Source organism: Chanos chanos, chromosome 9 (genome assembly GCF_902362185.1).
Source record: "Chanos chanos chromosome 9, fChaCha1.1, whole genome shotgun sequence".
Classification (NCBI taxonomy): domain Eukaryota; kingdom Metazoa; phylum Chordata; class Actinopteri; order Gonorynchiformes; family Chanidae; genus Chanos; species Chanos chanos.
The window spans coordinates 26,648,986-26,668,704 of record NC_044503.1 but is presented as its reverse complement, the minus strand read 5'-3'; the positions used below and the strand labels follow the sequence as shown (position 1 = coordinate 26,668,704).

The window sequence follows — 19,719 nt, the reverse complement described above, 5'->3', positions numbered from 1 at the left end:
GTAATAATTATAACAATAATAGCAATAATCATATTTTTTTTACCTCCTAGGATAATTCAAACATTCAGATAATTGGAAAATAAAATCCCAATCTACTCTTTGTATAAAAAAGAAGCTTTCAAGTCAACAAGGAACAAAGGACAGGTCTCCTTACAGAAAAAAGGGTGGACAGAGGGTTTGAATGGGGGGGGAGGGGGGGTGGGGGGCCTGATTTGACTGCTGCACTTTGAGTGAGTGTGCTTTGACAGGGTGGAGAGAGAGACGGAGAGAGAGACAGAGAGAAAGAGAGGTAGAGAAGTATGGCGGGTTGAGGAAAAGGGGGTGTTGTGTGAGGGGTGAAGTGTCGTTTTTTTGGGGGGGGGGGGGGCGGTCTTGGCGAAGGTGGGCGGGGCGATCGGGGGGCAGGGGCGGGGCACTGAGGGTGGGTTTTATGTGGCGTATCTTTTCGTCCACTGTTTGGCTATTCTATCATGTTCTGTTCTGTTTGTCAAGTACTGCGTGGCGATGCTCCCAACCAGAGGGTCAGCTGTAAACGGAGATAAAAACGCATAAATGAGCACAGGCACTGTGAGAAAACATCACACACAACTAATACAGACACTAATACAGTGCATTCATACATACCGTTTATACGTACAATTGTGTGTGTGTGTGTATGTGTGTATACACGCAAGTACATGCATGTCAGCGTCCCTATATGTGTGCATGTGTGTGTGTGTGTGTGTGTGTGCACGTGTGTGTGTATGTGAGGTTTGTAAAAAGCTAAGGCATGGAGCAGAACAAATACATGGTGTAACAGAGAGCGGTAAAAAAAAAAAAAAGAAAACACATCACGAGATTTTTAAATATTGGAAACTCCTTCTATGTTGTACCTGCAGATGCTTCAGTATACATTTCACTGTACATATTTGGGTGAAGCCATTCATTTTCATGTATTTTCGAAGGGATGATTCACAGCCACCAACAAGTTACAGCTAAAAGGTTGTAAACCTTTTGTTTCTTTTAACATTTAGCAATTGAAAAAAAAAAAAAAAACTGAACCAGTGTGAGGACAAAGTCTCAAACAGAAGGCAGAGGCAAGTCCTGACGTGTCCTCTGGGCATCACCTCGACTCTGAATGGCTGTGTCCTAACATGGCCTGGGATTTCAGCCCAGCGATTGGCCACTTTAACAAACCGGCCCAGGACAGAAGCACACTCCAGTCACATCTTCAACTCAATTCAACATTTACCATTAAAAGCTCTTCTAGGAAAATCTGCTTTGTTTTTAACCCGGTCCCTAACTGAAAACTGAATAAAGTGAAAGGACAGGTTAGTCAACCTCGTGCATTTTAACGTGAACTGAAGCTCTGAAATGAATTGAAGTTCCGAAGTGAACTGAAGTGAACTCAGAGACAAGACAGTTCCAGCCAGAGGTAAGGGTTTTAGATGCTGCTGAAGGAATTTATGGTAAGTGGATGAGAGATCGGTTGAATTTGACAGCGATGTTTAAAGCTAAAAAGATAAGTCAGTTTTAAGTGCCTACAGTTCTCAGTGCCACAGGTTTTTCTTTTTGCGGGAACAGTCGCGCATGGCGTGATGAACGTCAAACCATATCCGAAGGTGAATTCACTGCTCTTTTGCACTTAAATTACAATTAGATCAAACCACCTGAGGAATTATGTCACAGTAAAGCCTATAACGATGAGCTTCGCTGAGTCAAAACAATCTTTTATGTTTCAAACTGTACGCATTGGACGGATTCATTAAACAAAATTTCAACATAGAGATAAAAAAAAACACATAGAAGTGCTTTGGTTGTGACGTAAGCTGGGTCTTACCTGGGTTACAGTCTGTGAGGAGGGAGCAGATAGACAGCAGGACCTTGGAGATAGTTAGAGCCGGGCTCCAGTTGTCCTTTAGGATGTCCAGGCAGATCACTCCCTGACTGTTTATGTTACAGTGATAGATCCTTGTACGAAACGTTACCTGGGGGGGGAAAAAAAAAAAAAAAAAAAAAGAGATGCCGCCTCTTAACTCGATCTAGTTTTTTCCCCCCACCCCTTTTGACGTGAAAACGCCCCGTTTGCAGATACCAAAGGCCTCAGTACCTGCTCTTGATAGAATGAACTAATCAATCTATTCCGTTTTGTGTCTGCTTTGATCCCCCCCCCCCCCTCCCTCCTTTTCGAATGAGAACTAACAGTCTCTTATACTCCTCTTATTACGGAATCCTTTTTCCAATTTGGTTGACATTTGCCAGACAGCAGCTAGAGGGGGTGGTTTTACACTCGAAAGAAAAAAAAAAAAAAAAAAGCAAAATAGAAAGAAAAAAGAAAAACATTCCTTGTGCTTCAAACTTCCGCATGAGGAAAGGACTGGACATCTTCTTTTTAGAGCAAGGGAAGAATCAAGCAGACAGCTTTTTGCAAGCTGTTCACCAAGAGCTCTCACACAGAACCCCACCCCCCCCCACTCCACCAGCCCCCAGCCCCCACCCCAAGCCCAAGCCCTCCCCCGGTTCCTCCAACATGGTAGCCTGACCCCGACCTTTGGGAGGAAGCCTTTAATGGTCCTTGGCATTCTTCATACTCATTAAACATATGAGGACGTAATTGGTACCAGAATAGACTTCTCTTCATCTCTGCCTAATAAGACTCAATCTCTCCCCGCTAATATGAGGATTAAAGGCAAGCTGTTTGCAGAAATCACACATTTTTCTCTTACCCTGGAACCCAAGATAGAGAGAGAGAGAGAGAGAGAGAGAGAGAAAGAAAGAAATAGAGAGAGAGAGAGCAAGAGAAAGTGAGAGGGAGACAGAGAGAGAGAGGGAGAGAGCGAGAGAGAGCGAGAGAGAGAGAGAGAGAGAGAGAGAGAGAGAAGGATGACTGAGGTAGGGACAAAAAAAACCCCCCAAAAAACACAGGGGCACTTGAGTGAGGCTGCGTTGATGGAGCCTGCTGGTTTTGTTTGTGTGCGAGCCAGTTTTCAGTCCACAGGGCTGACAAGAGCTGCAGCAGCACACCAAGCAGAGAGAGAGAGAGAGAGAGAGAGAGAGAGAGAGAGAGAGAGAAAGTGGAGGGGAGGGGGGAGAAGCGGAGAGGAGAGGAGGGCGAGGAGTGTGCCTCCAGGGAGGAACAGAACAGCAGCGTAAGCTCATTCCAGACACAGAACAAGGAGGTCTACTCTATTCCACCTCACACTGCTCCCTCAGTGCTCCGAGCAGGGATAAAAGGAGCCAGATAACCAGCTTCACGCCATCTGAACGGCAGACGCGTGCATCTGCTATCTGAACACACAAATCCCTGCCTTTTTACGCAGAAAAGATACATATTCGCGCTTAAAAAAAAAAAACCATACATGATATAATCGTTTTAGATTTTAGGACAGGTATTTTGCAAATAATTACCGTTTTTTTTTTTTGCAATATGCTTGGGGTTGACAGTTAATAGACCTTGGAAACGGACCTTGAAAAGAATGAGGAATTTTAAATGTGAAAAATCGGAAGTGGTTTAAGTCTTACTTTAGGTGGTTTGAATGGGTAATCTGGCGTGAAGGCGATGTCGAGGAAAAAGACCCCCCCTTCATAGACAGACCCAGGTGGTCCCAAAATCGTTGACCTCCACTCGTAGATGTTGTCTCCTTTTGGACCGGCACTGTTATTAAAAGAAAGACAGAAGAAGTGAATAAATGAATTGATGTACTACTGTAACTGCAGATCAGCGTTAGAGAGGGCAAAAGACATATTGGACCCTGAAAGTAAGACAGAAACATCTAATAAGTAATCAGACAAACAGAGCAATCACTCAGAATATAACTCAAGGTGTATTGATCTAGGACTGTTTGTTTCCACCAGACCAAACGGCATCGATTACACAGCTTCTAGAGTGTTCTCTCGTAATCCAGCACACCTCAGTTGTTTTATTATCGCAAAAACACGCCAAGTTAGATTGTTTCTAGTGACTAAATGCAGAGCTGAACTTAAAGATATGTCAGTCGGCTGCGGGGACAGGCTCGTGAAATCCGTTCCAGGTGTCAACAGGCCAGCAGACACAGGCAGGCTTACGAATTCTTAATTTCGGCTCTGTGTTGTGAGCAAGGCCTCTTTGTTGCATCAGTCGGGGATTCAGATTGTCTGATGGCATTTAACATGGCTCCCACAAATACAGTGATGAAAATGTTCTTCGACACGTTGGCACGAACGCTGTGCCAGAAAAATGACTCTGACCTAATGTATGACTAAGAAACACTGCTTGGGTAGGGATGAGTGGCGACTAAGATTTATGTTCCTAACAGTGAAGGACTGGGGTCTGGGACACTTTGACCGATAATAACCATAACCATCACTGACACTTTGACTGATAAAAACCATTAAAGATGGACAAAACAGTAACGCACGTGTGGACTAACAGTGTTATAGGCTCAATAAGTAGCAGGCCGCTGAGACCTGACCTTGTTGTTATATCACACTAATGAGTTGTCTGGAGTCTAGTTGTGGAAATGTGCATTACTGAAGGCTGTATCGTTAGTGCTGCCATTAAGAATTCATCAGAGGTGTTGTAAGAGCACTTCATATCTGAAAGACTCTCCAACTCCTTAGAGAAATGTCCTGAGTTCAAGAGTTTATGATCTGTAGTCTTTAACTGAAAGAATGAGCTCTGTTTAACACAATTTTAAAAAAAAATATCCAAACCCAACACATTAAAAAGCTGATGAGAAAAAAAAGACACATCAGAATCACGTTAGTTCTGATATGTAAGTGTGTTGCTAATTTACAAGAGGTATATGAAGTAAATTTAGGCTGCCTTGTCTAAATGTCTAAATGAACATTACCATGTATCTCTTACCATGTATCCCAATGCTATAGGTCTTTGGCCATTGTAAATTAAAAATGCAAAATGACATTTAAATATATTTTTGAAAATTATATATTTAATAAGTATATATATATATATATATAGAGAGAGAGAGATGCGTATATATATATAAATAGTTTTACAAATGAAGTAAAAGAAATGAAGTAAATTTGGCAGTGTAAATGTTTGGCCAAATTTCTAGATTACTGCTCATTACGTTTTAAAAAGTTAATTATTAAGACCCTAAAAACTGATGAAGTTGTTAAGAGTGGGATTAATCCAAGGAAGACAGTTTCAGGGCTGAGCTGTTAAGTGGTTTTATGCCTTCTAATCTGTCAAAATTTGGCTCCTGTCTTGTTTTAACTGCCTGGGGTTTCTCTAGGCAGTTGTCTGAGAGCTTGAAAAGCCATATGACTGACTGGAAGGCCAGAGACAACTCTCTTGATGCCTTCAGCGAACAATTTCAACTGTCAGAAAAGTGGTCAGGAGATAGCAATTAAACAGAACCGTCATGTCAGTGAAAGATCGGGGTAAAAAAAAAGTCAGATCTGCGAAACAGAGCCAGCGGCTGGATGCAAAAGGACCAGCATACAAGTTCAGCCAAAACCGGAGTGACTGTTTACAACGTCACGATGCAGGGTTCTTCAGACAGCGATACACATAATTGCGGAGGTTTTTTCTTTTCTTTTTCTTTTTTTTTTTAAAGTCTAAATGCTAAAGAAAACCTTCAAACACTGTGCTTGTCGTTTAGCAGAGGGGCTGGATCGACAGTGTTGCGGGCTCTGCGGCCGCCAGAGAAACAGGAAATACTGTACAGATTCGCCTAGATACTGAGAAATCGTACAAGTTTGTTTCCCGCTTTGAGTCAAAGAATCAAAGCTGGACTGAGCTTGTATATTTCAGCAACGCCGCCCCCCCCCCCCCTTATAAATACATGTGTATTTACAGACAGGTAAAGATGATGATAGGTTTGGAAAGTTTGTGCTAGTTCACAGACTTGATATATTACTGAAAATGTGAGGAGAGACCTAAAATGTGCAGTGTACGTAAGGAAGTCTCAGGACTTTTCTGAGGTAGACTTCTGCACGTGAGTGGGAAAAAAAAAATTCCAAAAGTAATTCCAGGAAGACTCGGTAGATAACCAAAGCCCTTCAGGATTGGTTATGTCGGACAGATGAGATGTTACTGAGTACAAACCCGTGCTTGTACAAAATGTACACGAGATAGTAACTCGGCTCGAAAAATCTTTGAACTTGTTTAATTCTTACTCTGTAGCAGAAGGCTACAACTCATATTAGAATCTGCCGTGCCATGAACATAGCAGTACGGCATCTTTCAGGAAATGTTAACGTCTATCTACGCGTCACGTTACTTATTTTTGTCTGAATGCAAGATCCCATTCTTAAACATACACAAAACTTTATGAGGCCAAAACATAGACTGTTGATATATCTGAGAAGGAAAGAAAGAGAGAGAGGGAGAGAGAGAGTGAGAGAGAGAGAGAGAGAGAGAGAGAGAGAGAGAACATAAGTTCCAGTGACCCAAAAGCAATCTAATCCATGTTGAACTAGGCAGGCGGTGGCAGGAGGTAAATCAAGCGATTCATTTCACCACCTAAACTCCGCAAAACAAAACTGCTCCTGTGCACACAACCAGCTCTTAGCCTTCATCACATGAGCTATTGTATAGCTGCCGTTTTTTTTTTCTTTTTTTTAAACACGGACCAAGAATTAAAATAAAAAAAGTTTATATTTAGTCCTATATCCAAAATAATGGCTTGGACAGATGAAGGAATTAGCAAGAGAATCTAATACAAACATGTGAGCGCACTGTTGTTCAAAAGGTTCCTGTTAAAAGGTTATTTGGTATCAAAAGGCAGTCACATCTGCTGAAGTCCCTCGTGCTTAGTGCGATAGCTGGGATTTATGGGACTCCCCCGCCCCCTTGTTCGCTGCTGCCTTCAATGAGGTCCTTGTTGGACCACTGCCAGGAGCGGTTTGGGACAACATCCAGTTCTGAAAGCCCGGGATAATAAACAATCCCTGGATTTGATGTAATTATTGGGTATTTTCAGAACACACACACATAAAAACACACACAAACACACATAAAAACACACACACACACACTAACACACAAGCTGTCATGGCTGAAACACAGACAGGCAATTGTACACACAGACAGACTACACACAAAAAGCATATCAGATGTGGCTAAACCCAAACTACAGCCTACAGTGACTGTGGTCTAGCTGTAATTTCTGCCTTCATATACAAATCAATCAACAATAAACATCAATCAAATGACAGATCTGAATGGTGCTACACTTTCTTTTTTCTTTTTTCAGGAAAAGGTTCCGAAACGTCTTCCCTCACGATTTAACCCCGCTGGGGAACTACAGTTGGAAAAAAAAAGGGAAAAAAAAAATCCACTGAGCGTTTTTTTTTGGGGGGGGGGGGTGTTAATAGACATTGTGTAGGTGCTGATTTTTTTTTTTTAACTCTACACAAGCGCTAAGATTGAGCTCATCAGGCTCCTGATGAGTCTCTGAATTGTAAAGTAAAGTGTGTTAGATTAGGAGGACTGCGCGTTCCCTCAAGGAGCAAAGCTTTACCGCGCTAAAGCGAAGCAAAAGGCAACAGGGAGTTTGATAAATATGTCTCCCGAACGCGGCGTTTGACAACGTGAATTTTTCTATTTCAAAAACACAGTTAATAGGGGGTTGTCAAAAGAAATTGCCACTCCAGGAGAAGAGAACACAACACAAAACACAGGGCTCTGTTAGAATATATTATGGGGCATTCTGAACATGCCAACTGACTGGTTAGATTTTCTTTACATTCGAGTGCTAAATGCACAGACACACACACACACACTTAGAAATTTTATGCCTTTGTTGCTACATTCCAAATATCTGTAGTCACGGTAGCATCAAAGATAAAATATGTCAACATCAAATGAGTGGCAAGGCGCCTCAGTTTATCTCTGAACATGCGCTGGAATAAATGTAAGAGGACTTCAGGAGAACCCCCTCTAGGCCTCACTTTACATATCAAGATTATTATCACAGTCTCTCCAGGGAGCTCTTCTTTCCAGCAGCTTCTTTTCCGATGGAGAGAGAGACAAAAAAAAAAAAAAAGATCACAGTCGCGTTCTATTGGTAACGCAGCTCTGTGTAAAATTAGCGGCAAAACATCTGGACGGCAACGTGAGCCGACAACCGAGTTCCAACGGTATCGAAAAGCTGCTGAGTGTTTAACGGCCAATTATACGCCGGGAGACGGACAGGTGCTGTAGCAGTCGTAAATTCGGCCGAGGATAAATTTGCGCTGAGATTATGGGGAGGTGGGGGAAACGGGTGGACTGTCGAGGCTTAGTTTACAAAAAAAATGAGAAAGATGAAAACGTTAGCGAGACGCGATCTAGGCAATTGGCGATGACGCTAAAACGCATTAAATATGATTCGAGTCAACACCCCCAACATATGCATTTTGTCACTTGCAATTTCCATCAGCTTTAAAGTACTCCACGTATTTATGTGGGTGCGCTGAAGTCCACGTGAAGTTAGCACGGATTGTTGTTCGACGGTAAGGCAACATCTAAAAAGACAGAAGAGAGAGGAGAAAAAGACTATCTTCCCAAAGCCTGCATGTAGATCTGACAAGAACTGACCTCTGGGTAAATGCTAAGTCAATAGTTTAAAGTACATGCCAGGACTGGCTGTTGCTTGGCAACTCCCCTCCACCCCCTTTCCACTCCCCCTACCCCCCCATAAGCAAGAAGTTTAAACTGTTCCCGAGACTGCAGCTACACAGTTACTCACCCTCAACAGATTTACCCATTCAAGAAGATCAAGTGAAGAGACAGAGTCAAAAAGCCCTTGAGATTAACTGGCAGATGAACACACACACACACACACGTTCACACGCACACACACAATCCTTAAACTCTGCAAAATATTGTTTAAAATGCTAGACGTATCGTCATAAATCTGTTTGACTTCATTGCCCTCTGAAGAACGCAGACAGAATTTACTCTGAACATAGTCAAACTCTGCAAAACACACATCAGTAACAAGGCTCACAGAGACCAATACTGTGTCCTTATTCTACGAAACAGGCTTCACAACTTCCTCACTTCTGTAATGCAAATGAGAACAGGGAGAAACAGGGAAAGTTAGGCAGTCATAACTAAATAAACACTATGATTTCATCCTCCGATCAGCACACACACACAAAAAACAGACTTTATGCTATGCCGATAATGCACAAGAGACAAAAGGATTTATTGTGGCTCCAGAAACAGTGATCTACTGCCCACAAGGCAAACGCGTACGCCTTTTGTTTAACTCGCTAATGAATAATGCCCCCCCCCCCCCCCCCCCCCCCCGGCCCCGCCACACACACACACACACACACACACACACACATATACACACACACACACGGATGTCAAGAATCAAAATTTATTTGTATTTGTATATGTGAGAAGTTTATAGCCTGCATAATGCCAGTATAAGTTATGTCAACTCCACCTACAAACAGAAGAAGGAGGGGGAAAAAAACAAAACAAAACAAAAAAAAAAAACAGCAGACCTGTGGATTAATCATTTGTTTTAATCTGTTGATGAAGAATTTCTTGGGAGGTCTGCTCTGACCCTAGGAGGCCAAACCCTCACCTGATTGGCTATAGATCTTGCACTCACACAAACAAGGGCACACACACACACACACACAGTGGAATGTCTCCTAATGAGTGTGCGGCGTTTGCAACGACTCAACGGCACCGTCAGAGCTGTCAGAGCAGAATCACAGACAGCAACTTGTAAACTGTTTTTTTTTTTTGGCAGAGAAAGAGAGAGAGAGAAAGAGAGAGAGAGAGAAAGGAAGGAAGGAAGGAAAACTTCATCACCTCTATTTCCGACAGAATCCTGTAATCGTGCGGAATGTGAGGGAAACTCAGCCTGCCCCTGACTGTCTTTGGAGTTTTTTGCTGCTGTCTTTACAGTCTCTTACTGCTTTAAGCCAAACACACCACTCCTTCCAATTCTCAGACTATTAGTCACCGAGACCAGAAGCTTTTAATGGTCCTTCACACATCTTCCCTGTGCCTTAAAAAAGAAAAAAAGAAAAAAAAAACCCTTTGTTTTAACATAAAGATCAATGCAGAGTTGATCATGTCAGACATGGAGTGTGGCGAGTGACTGCGATTTCAGACAAAAAAAAATTTTGCTTTCATGGTGCATAAGCTGGAAGAGCAGAGTCTTGGAGACAAGGAGAACACAACTCGTTTGTTCCAAAAAAAAAAAAAAAAAAAGAAAGAAAAAAGAAAAGGAAAAAAAAAATCTGGGATGCATTAGTGGGTGGGTGTCTGTGAGATTTCTCCATCAACCGTCCTCTGAGAGCGCCATTAATGTCCCCGCGTTAAAGCAGATGGCCTCTTTAAACAAATACACTATATAACGTACAATGCGGGCTATGTAGGCACGACACGAGTAAACGCAGCTCGTCTCGACAAAACCGACTTAACAAAATAAGGGTGAAAACAAAACATTTGCGAATGCGTGGCTCCAAAGGCCACGGAGGAACAGAGAGTCGACTGAAATCTTAAGCACCTTGACTTTATGTTTGTCCCTAACAATTATTACAGGAGTAATTCACTGCTGGACAGGAACTCAATGAAATACACCACACTTAGACGGTGAGACTGCTGTAAGTCCGGTACTGTAAGGAAATCGTTTGTTCAGAAGACACAGTCTAGCGGTTCCCGACTGGGGGAAAAAAAGCGTCATTCAGAAATGGCAAGTCTCATTCAAATTCATCCGAGTGGTTCGTTCTACCTTTTTTTCAAATTTACTGTTTTGAAGGAGGCCGAACGTGCCGTAACTGTGCGTGAGGGGTGAGGTCAGGAAAACCGTCACCGCGCAAAAATAATTCGCTCGAAATATATTTATGACTAAGAAAAAAAAAAAGCAGGATGCCAAGGCAGAAAACCCAGTGTTTTATCTGACGACGTTCACCCTTGCCAGGTGTCTGTAAGAGTCGACAAACTACTTAAAATGGCGTGAAAAGTCAACGTTAGGTAAGACTTTGATCAACCCGGTGCTTAGGATAGGAATGTTAGCACAGGCCTGTCGTTTTCTCGTAAAGGGACGTTGTTTGCCTTTGTGATTTTATGTTCTTCTGTGAGAGGGGGGGGGGGGGGCCTTTTTTTTTGTTTTGTTTTTTTTAAACAGTTCTCCGTGTTGTTTCTCCATTTCCCCAGCCGTGTCCCTCCAGCTCTTCTGCCTAATTGCATATTCATTCAGTTAAGATTTTTTCCATTATAGCAGCATGGCAACAGTTATCAGAACAGGAACTTAATGAAGCAATCTTCTCTTCCCCTGACCGTGAAATACTCTCACACAAATTACAGCCTTAGCCTTGCCCGCTGCAGACTCCCTCGCTGCCTCACATTTCCATAAATGAGATCAGTTCATTCTAATGACGCTTCTTTTTTTTTTCCTTTCTTTTTTTTTTTATTGCTAATCTCTAGTACAAATGCCACAATTATATGTAAGCAATTACAGCTGAAACAAGTATTTTTTTTTCTTAAAGGGAAATATTTGCTTTCCCTCAGTCCCTGTCCAAACGACTGTCCTATTACTGTAAATACTGCCAGCGAAAACGAGGTTTTTTTTTTTGTTTGTTTGGTTTTTTTTCCCCCTCCGGTGTCGGTTCAGGCGATTTATTCGGCTCGGCTGGAGTCATGGAGGGGTAATTCTGTTTTGTGAGGTAGGATGATAAGAGGTCTTTTCAATGTTTTGATTTGTCTTGTAATCTGATTTTCATGCACATCCATTTTGACATGCTAGGGATACAGAGGGAGGGGCGCTGGGGAAGGGGTTAAACTGGGGCGGGAGCGGGGGTGGTGGCGGTTGAAGGGCACGAGTTTAAAGAGCCGAGCTAAGTGATTCCCCCCTCAAAACCCCCCCCTGCCAAAACCCCCCACCCCGCTTTGGACTACCGCCCCGAAGCGACCTGAAAAGCCAGCTGAAACCCTTTGCTTCGGGGATGCTATGAATTATGCACATCAGATAATTATTATAATACACAGGCTTTGCATGAAACACATGGATGACACATCTCATAAAATCATTAATAAACTCCAAAAAGCTCATTCACCAGGAAACTGTTTCTAATTTGTGAGACGTAACTGTCTCTACGGCCTGCCACGTTTAACAGAGAGAGAGAGAGAAGACGCTGAAGAAACAGGAAACAAAAAAAGGACTACTTATATAGAAATAAAGACCGCTATAAATGCATAAAACTCGGTTTTAACATTACCACGCACTTAATCACACAAAGAGATGGAATCCAGATAGCCATCGAGAGAGATTTCCAGTCTCTCAAGCAGGGTATCCGCTTTTAGTGGTTTTTGGAAAAAAAAACAAAAACAAAAAAAAAAAAAACACAAATTCATTAAAACGTTTGAATCGCCAGCTCTGGCAGAATGAAAATGGATTCACAGAGCAACTGTTTATTTTCTGGTTATCTGTGCCTGTGCCAACACACTGCAGTTTGCTTCCACAACGACTGTTGTTCACAGCGCTATAGGCCTGTGTGTTAGTCTTTTCCGGAACCTCTCCTCCCACAGAAAATGCTTGGCTTGATATAAAAAAAAAAATTTCATCCTATTGTTTTTTGTTTTTAAATGCAATAAATGAATAACATTTTGCATGCATGTTCGAAAGACTTGTGCTGCGCGCGGCCGAAGCGGAATTCCGTTGCTGGCGTGGATGGCGTGCAATGCCCTGTCAATGCCGATGCCCGTTAGTGAAGATTTACGAGAGACAAAGACATTCTCCTGAAACAGGTTATTTGCTTTATGAACACATTACGCATAACTGATTCTCTTTTAAGTCTCTTCTCTACTGACATATATTGATCCACACAAAGAATGCACGGGCTCCAGGCAGATCTTTCTTGTTCAAAAGCTTGTGATGGGTGAACGTGTGTGTGTGTGTGTGTGTCTTAGATAAGGCATCTGAAGCTTCAGCCAAAAGATGTGGAAAGGTCTGACTGATATACATGGCATGTATTGACTGGAAAAGAGCAATTAGTGTAGCAATTACAGTAGAGGAAAACCAGAAAAGGGGCAGACCAGTCACAAAGTGGTATTTGGCCTTGCAGACATTTGGAAATAAAGCTTTACCATGCCGTGTGTAACATTTTTACATTGTTACTTCATTGTCATGTTACTTGTTACATAGAAAAATGTTTTTTCTCATGTGTACACAAGCACATTCTACACCATGCCAGAATATAAAGCAAAAAAGGCGCTTTTATTTTGTAATTCATAGCAGAAACTGTTTCCAGAGGTCAGCTGCTCTAACTGTATCCAAACACTCTTCTATTTGCACTTAGTGCACTTTTCAGCAAGATGTTTGTTGTACAAGCATGTCACGTTTTGAGTGAGAGCGTGTGCGTGTTTGTGTGCGTGTGTGCGTCCATGCTTGAGTACGAGTGTTTAATTTTTCTGAGGTGCCTACACACCTGTTTGTTCATTTGTCTGCTTGCATTATTCAAGCACAAAGAACTGTCCTCTCATTAATCAATCAAACGTGTCTCGCAGCCACCAAAGGCAACCGTTCACGATTCATGAAAATCAACCGCAATCAAAGGAGTCAAAGACAATGAGAAATCTTTCACTCTTACTGACAAATCAATTACAGTGGATTTCAACATCACTTTGATAACAAGGGGGCACGTAATCGCCGCTAATCATAAAGAAGCTTATTGTTACGCTTTGGTTTCAAAAACAATTCTCTCTCTCTCTCTCTCTCTTTTGACTGCTGAATTAAGAGCTGGCTGCTCCTATAACGCAATGACGTGATTTCACTCCCTTATTGTTTTGGCAGGTTCACGCTCGGGAGGGGCGCGGAACGAACGTACCCTTTTCATTTGATACGTTCCTGCTCTTCTCTTTTTCTATCTCGCGCGTTTCTTCCTCTCAGAATGTTTTGGGGTTTGAAATGGAAGCCTCAGACTGTGATCAAGATTTCCCATAGGCCACGCTGATCCTCTCCCCGCCCCCCCTCCCCCCTCATGAATATTAATTACCCCCTGCTGCAGCTAATGGTCAGAACGTGAAAAATGGCTCAGATTCGGCTGCTCCTGCAGAATCCCCCCAAGGAGTTCAATGCTAATCAACAGCCATCAGTGTTTCAGCTTTAAAAAAAAAAAAAGAGAGAGAGAGAGAGAGAAGGATGAAAAAAGACTGAGCCTCTGACATTCTTATTAGTCATGGAAACAGACAGCGCAGATGTGAACACCTTCGCTAAAGAAACGCACGTGCAGCGTTGTTTTGTTGTTGTTGTTGTTTTTTGTTTTGTTTTGTGGAAAGGAAAAGAAAGAAGGCCGGAGTCTTGCGCCGGTCTCTTTTTCGCGGAAGCACCAAGGGACCGACCAACCGACCGACGTGGTTCGGTTCAGCCGTCCGAGAGCCGCCCGCAATTGCGCGGGCCCCGAATTCGACCGAACTAGCGGAACGCCGTCTGTTCGGGGAGACCGACGGCGTCGTTCGCGCGTCTTAAAAGCGTAACTGCTTTCTCAGCAGCGAACCGTCCACAACAGAGAGACAGATAAAGTAGAACAGTATTTAATTCTTAAACAGCAACATTCAATCTGCAATGGCGCCTCTCACTCTCTTTGTTGCTGAAATCCTATTAAGCACTGGTTCAGCACACAGACACTATAATTGCTTGCACACACACATATCTAGTTAATATCTACGGATTTCTCAGGCAACTAACAGCAATGCTATGTTAAGTAACTCAACATGCACAAGTGTCTTTTGGGGGGAAACATTATGCTCAAAGCAGCCACAAAAATTGGTCTCAAAAAAAAAAAACCACAGTTAGTTTCCTCAGCTGACAGTTTTCATGAATTTACAGAGAGAAGAAAAAGCATTTCACTCGCTCAGTCTGGTGTGCATATAACTTGGTGAGACAGCCTGCGAACAGCACTTTATCCGAAAGAAAAACAGTGTTGTTACAACAACCAAACCATGTTTGTTCTTCTTTTTTTTTTTCTGTCTTGCCTTTTTTTTTTTTTTTACAAGAACTCTTAGTTTGCTTAAATTAATTACAGCCATGGGCTTCTCCTCAGTGTGTTATTTGCCCTAATGAGAATCAACCAAAAGAAAATATCTATTTAGGTAAAAATCAGAGGATAGCACCTATCTTAATGGTCTCCATTAAGCCACAGATCTTTGGCCAGGATAATGAATCAAATTCCTTTCTTTCTTTTTTTTCCCCTTTTTCTCGAGTATGCTGTTGTTTATAGGCAACAGCGATTTTCAGAAATGTGAATCCAATTTCCAGCAGACAGATTCTTATTTGCACCCCAGCAAAACTTAAGTGTGTTTCAAATTAAATAACAACTAAAATTGTGTAAAGTAAACACCCCTTGTGTCTTATGGATGCATTCAACTCACTCCAGTGCCTTATTACACCTTTCTCTCTCTCTCTCTCTCTCTCTCTCTCTCTTGTTCTCTCTCAATCTGGCTTTCAATGCTAGGCCTTGGGTAATTATTTTCCAGATATAAACACAAGGATAATCAATGACAATGTCAATTTGTGTTATTTGGCTTAATAAGGCCTGGCTTTTCTCTCCCCCGAATCCCCGGGGAGTCGTAGTATTGCTCCTCTGTTGCACAGGCATCACATGTGGTCTTCTCTCTTCTCCTCTGCTCTGGCCTGAATCTCTCCCTCCCTCCCTCCCTCCCTCCCTCCCTCCCTCTCCCCCTCCCTCACTCTCTCACTCACTCACTCAGCAACCCTGACAGCCTCATCAACACACAATAACCATTATCCTCTCTCCCTTGGCCTCTCTCTCTCTCTCTTGCTCTCTTCTCAACCACAGAAAGAAAAAAAGCACAAAAAAGAAAAAAAAATCCAACAAATCTGTTCAGTTTATAAAAGACTTGTGCTTACCTGCAGTTTGGTGGTGGGTCTAGTGTGATCTCGGCAAGTTCCTTCTGAATCCTGAAACACAAAATGTCAGAGAAGGGTATGATAAATGTGGTCTGTTGCTGTTGTTGTTAGGATGATATTAGCGGGCTTTGTGGGACTCAAAGATGCTAAACCTACACGCTAGTATGTATCAGGTCATATAGCATGCACATCTCTGGCACATTATGATAATTAATGTTGCCTCGGGAAAGGTCAAATGGCTAAATATCACGTCGTACAATGTGAAAGGCCAAAAAAAAAAAAAAAAGAAAAGAAAAGAAGAAGTTTCGGTCACAAAACCAGCAGAAGAGCAGCTCAGAGTGGTAAAGAAGACACCCCCTGAAAAGTTTCACTACCTGACAGAAAGTGCTTCAAATAAAACCCTTACTTCATTCAGTCAAGTGTGACAGGAAACACAGAACAATCGCTGTGAACCGATCTTGCCACCTCCAAGGCAAGAAATGACTGTTCCTAACAGACTCATTCTACATATCATTCCCTGTTTATCTGAGAATCACGTTGAGACCACAGCCCATGCGCGGGGGGGAGCATTCATCCAGTCCTAAGCCGTTCGGAGACGTTTCAAGAACTATCTCACTTTGTCTGGCGGGGCTTTTGTTGTTACGATTTTGATAAAAGGATTTACGAAACCCAGTAAAAACAAACAAACAAACAAACAAACAAAAGAATCTATCGTTATTACGTTTTGCCCCCGAAATGACACATTTTTGGGGGCATTAATCCTTATCGTAGCAAAGCACTCCCTGTGTAATATCTCTTGCGATTCTGATTGTTAATAAGATGTAACATTTTATTTCTTCCCTTTAGGCTGCCTTGATTATACCATGAAAGACAAGAGGGAAAAAAAAAAAAAAAGCCATACACACAGCTCCTCGCGGACTATTCCGCACATTTTATGAGACATGCTATGCAAAAAAAAAAAAAAACCACCATGTTCCCAGCAACAAGAAAAAACCTCCGCTGAACTTGTTGCGTAATTACATGGCCTTCATCTCTAGCACACAAACGCAGCTTCCCGAAAAGCATACGCTGAAAATAACCCGAAAAAGGCCGGCATAACGGCGAGCTCGAAACGAGCTACGGCGATCCGTCTCACGCCACCTCACCTCGCCCCATCTCACCTCGTTGTCACGCACTGACCAATCCGTTACTGATGTGCACACAACAGAAACACGCACCTATGAATGTATTTATGGTTCTCCGAGCATCTGACAAGCGTCCAGAGTAAACGTGAGTGTCAGGCACGTGATGTATATGTGTAGGCTTTTTTTTTTTTTTTTAGCTTATTGTAGCAGTCTTTAATATGGGAGGATTTTGGTGTAATTAGAAGATTATTGAGTTAATTAAGCCCAGCTTATTGAGTGTAGTGTAGAAGCTCAGTAGCCCTAAGAGAAGCACAAATAGTGTTTCCTCATGCAGCAAATGCCTGGGTTTTACCTCTTCGAGAGAGAGAGTGAGAGAGAAACAAACAGACAGAGAGGGTCAGAGAAAGACAGACAGGCAGTGAGGAAGGGAAAAAGAGAGAGAGACAGGGAGAGAGAGAGAGAGAGAGAGAGAAACAAACAGACAGAGAGGGTCAGCGAAAGACAGGTAGAGAGGAACAACGTGAGAGAGATAGAGAGGGACAGAGAAAGACAGACAGACAGAGAAAGACAGACAAACAGTGAGGAAGGGAAAAAGAGAAAGAGAGAGAGAGGAGATACCTCTTGGCACTGGTTGAGAGTTTGGCAGCAGTTTTGCTTGAGATCTTGGTCTCTTTCTTCTTTGGCTGGGCCTGCTCACGCTCCTGCTCCGGCGGTGCCGTCTCCCTCTGTTCTATATCCGAGCTCCCTCCACTAGTGCTGGGACTGTCATCTGGCCTCTGCACCTCACTGGACATCTTGGCCCTGAAAGAGAACAGCCATGAGGACATCTCACTCACCACCATTACTTTACACTATTACTGGTTAATAGGAATCCAAGCCCCAGGGAACTGCAGCTTACATTGTGAGAAGGCACTGCTGTTAAGACTTAAGGTTAATAGAATGATACTATGCCATCTTTTTTAAGGATATTAACTAATGGGCAAATGTAGCCATTCCTTGATTACACTAACATAAAACATGCAGAAACATGACTTGACACGCTGTTACGAAGAGGCTGACCGTCAACATTTATTTCTTTAATGTTAAGATGATTTTGTTCTGTCCTCAGGGGCAAAATCTAATAACGCAGTGATTTGATAGTCATACTCTAGTGTTCCTTTCCGTGTCGTTTCCACGTAATTCATTACTTTCCAGTTATCGTACCACTTAAGGTAAGGGGCATAATTCGATTTTTTTTTTTTTTTTTTTAATCAAAACCCCCTTTCCCACACTTACGTGAGAACGCTTCGATGTTCCAAAAAGCCGCCCTATCTTGAGGCCTACAAGTTGCTCAAGTTCAGCACACAACTACACGACATCTTCAAAGTGCAGTCTTTTCATAAACGAGATAATAATTCATGACTTGCAATAGAGCCATGTCATCCGCTTTGAACACTAAACATAAGCAAGTATCAATTCATCGCAGTATATCTCAAGGGGAAAGACTCGTGAAAAACGGGAAATTCTGGCAGTCAAGTGGAGAATGTTTAGGGTGATCTGCAAAGACATATGTATGACTAAATGTCACCATAATACATGTTCAGTAGCCGACATGTCGATACACATGCCTGGGATTTCGCTTGAGTGGTTTATGAAAATGCTTCTAGAAAAAGTAGATCATTTATGAGTAATAAAATTACAATGCCCTCACACCCTTTACGACAAATCAACGCCTACTATAATGGTTCGATCAATCCGCTATTACAACAACGACGGTAAAAAAAAAAAAAGTAATTTAAAATGTCTAACTTCAGTACCGTTTAGTGGAATACCAGGTTCTTTTACCGATGAATGAACCAAAAACGCTTCAAGAGTTCACCATACGGTTTATCCCTTTGGTCACTACTCGCCGGCCCTTCTCGTTTAACTGCTGGGTGCAGGATATCAAATGATTTACAATTCTTTGTTGTTGGACAAAAAGAAATGTGACCCTCGATTCGAGAAGAGCTGTCAAAATGTGGTGGAAATTTTTAATTAATCCTGCGTGTGAGAGATCCCGCTGCTAAATGCGCTACTCATTAGAAACGACTATTAAAATTAAGAGGCCTTAGTGTATAAACTCGGGAAAATGTACAGACAATACGTTAAAAATGGATCGTCGCACTGGCAGCGAGTACTCCGACGAAGCCAATCGAGGTGAAATGATCCAAAGCACAGCTTAAAATGTGTGAATTTGCAACGTTTCGCCAATGACTACGATGAGCAGTGCCTTGGCACAAAGGGAGGCACGTCCCACACATCCCCTCATTGGAAAACACCACTTTTACGGGACATTTACTGACTTTTTCACGCACGGTCGAAGGGCACTTATTGACATGCTAAAATGTTACCTGTCAAGCGGCCGTCGATGTGGAATTCGATATGATTTTCCCAGGTGAAAAAGATATCCAGAGTCGGCCGTCCGCTCGTTCTCGTCTCCTCGCTATTTAACTGAAGGTAGCAACAGAAAAAAGCGATAACAGAAACTGAAGCAGCCGGACCGCCTCTACGCGCGCTCCCTACGTGGACGCGCGGCGCGTTCGTGCGGTCTTGGCGTTTGTGTGGTGTAATCATTCATTTCAGGGATGATCTGATTTATCCGCAATGACAAGATGAAAACAATCAACACATATTCTCGAAAGACTATTTTCACGTGTTATATTTTAACCGGGAAAGTACATTATGTTCTCTGGAGATATTAAAGTTTCAAAAGAACACTTGAAGGCTACATTGTGCTTGCCATTCCTTATGAAAATACCGTGTGGAAA

The 19,719-nt window shown here is 42.5% G+C and overlaps 1 protein-coding gene across 1 annotated transcript; it reads right to left on the bottom strand.

Moving 5' to 3' along the window:
• Positions 1–428: 428 nt before the first annotated feature.
• On the bottom strand, positions 429–19,374 carry ube2e2 (ubiquitin-conjugating enzyme E2E 2). Its single transcript, XM_030783934.1, has 6 exons — positions 19,303–19,374; positions 17,552–17,734; positions 15,810–15,860; positions 3,502–3,634; positions 1,820–1,967; positions 429–526 (listed from the first exon to the last, which is right to left on the bottom strand). Exons 2-6 carry the CDS (start codon positions 17,725–17,727, stop codon positions 429–431), a joined length of 606 nt encoding a protein of 201 aa, XP_030639794.1. The 5' UTR covers positions 17,728–17,734; positions 19,303–19,374.
• Between the last annotated feature and the right edge of the window lie 345 nt (positions 19,375–19,719).

Excerpts from the sequence above, each read along its gene's own strand:
- ube2e2 (XM_030783934.1), bottom strand. The coding sequence starts at position 17,727 with ATGTCCAGTGAGGTGCAGAGGCCAGATGACAGTCCCAGCACTAGTGGA. Across the intron at positions 15,861-17,551 it reads CTCTCAACCAGTGCCAAGAG|GATTCAGAAGGAACTTGCCG; the intron begins GTATCTCCTCTC and ends TTTGTGTTTCAG. Across the intron at positions 527-1,819 it reads CCTCACAGACTGTAACCCAG|CTGACCCTCTGGTTGGGAGC; the intron begins GTAAGACCCAGC and ends CTCCGTTTACAG.